The sequence below is a fragment of the Sinocyclocheilus rhinocerous genome, unplaced genomic scaffold (assembly GCF_001515625.1).
Source record: "Sinocyclocheilus rhinocerous isolate Xijiao unplaced genomic scaffold, SAMN03320098_v1.1 scaffold263, whole genome shotgun sequence".
Classification (NCBI taxonomy): Eukaryota; Metazoa; Chordata; class Actinopteri; order Cypriniformes; family Cyprinidae; genus Sinocyclocheilus; species Sinocyclocheilus rhinocerous.
The window spans coordinates 1,854,779-1,855,266 of NW_015645086.1; the positions used below are offsets into that span (position 1 = coordinate 1,854,779).

The window sequence follows — 488 nt, forward strand, 5'->3', positions numbered from 1 at the left end:
CATCATTATATCAGTATTATTGTGTCTGTGTGTTACTTGGCAGAGCAAAGAAATTTTCAAAATGTCAGATTTTATTGAATTTTGACACAATGTGTGGGCTTAAGTGCAGGCTAACCATTTTATAAAAGCAATGAGCCCCGTGAAGCATTGTAACCTTGGCAGCGTGGTTTACATTGAATTCAGAACATAGGCTGTAAAAAAAGATGGACAACGCGTCTCCTATCCCTTCCACTATAGAAAAGTGAAGCCAAAGCATCTGAGTATGGCTGCTGCCATCTTGAGTAAATGACGTCATTTGGAGCCAGAGTCTGCGCAGTAGAGATTAGTTTGGAGCCAGAGTCTGCGCAGTAGAGATTAGTTTGGAGCCAGAGTCTGCGCAGTAGAGATTAGTTTGGAGCCAGAGTCTGCGCAGTAGAGATTAGTTTGGAGCCAGAGTCTGCGCAGTAGAGATTAGTTTGGAGCCAGAGTCTGCGCAGTAGAGATTCGTT

General features: G+C 43.4%; 1 protein-coding gene across 1 annotated transcript in view; it reads left to right on the forward strand.

Annotated features, from left to right (window-relative positions):
- Nucleotides 1-262: 262 nt before the first annotated feature.
- The window catches only part of LOC107705659 (SAC3 domain-containing protein 1-like), a 3,467-nt gene continuing 3,241 nt past the window's right edge, over nucleotides 263-488 (forward strand). The window contains exon 1 of the mRNA XM_016509051.1: nucleotides 263-281. Within this exon, the coding sequence (XP_016364537.1) occupies nucleotides 263-281 (19 nt within the window). The remainder of the gene's footprint in view (nucleotides 282-488) is intronic.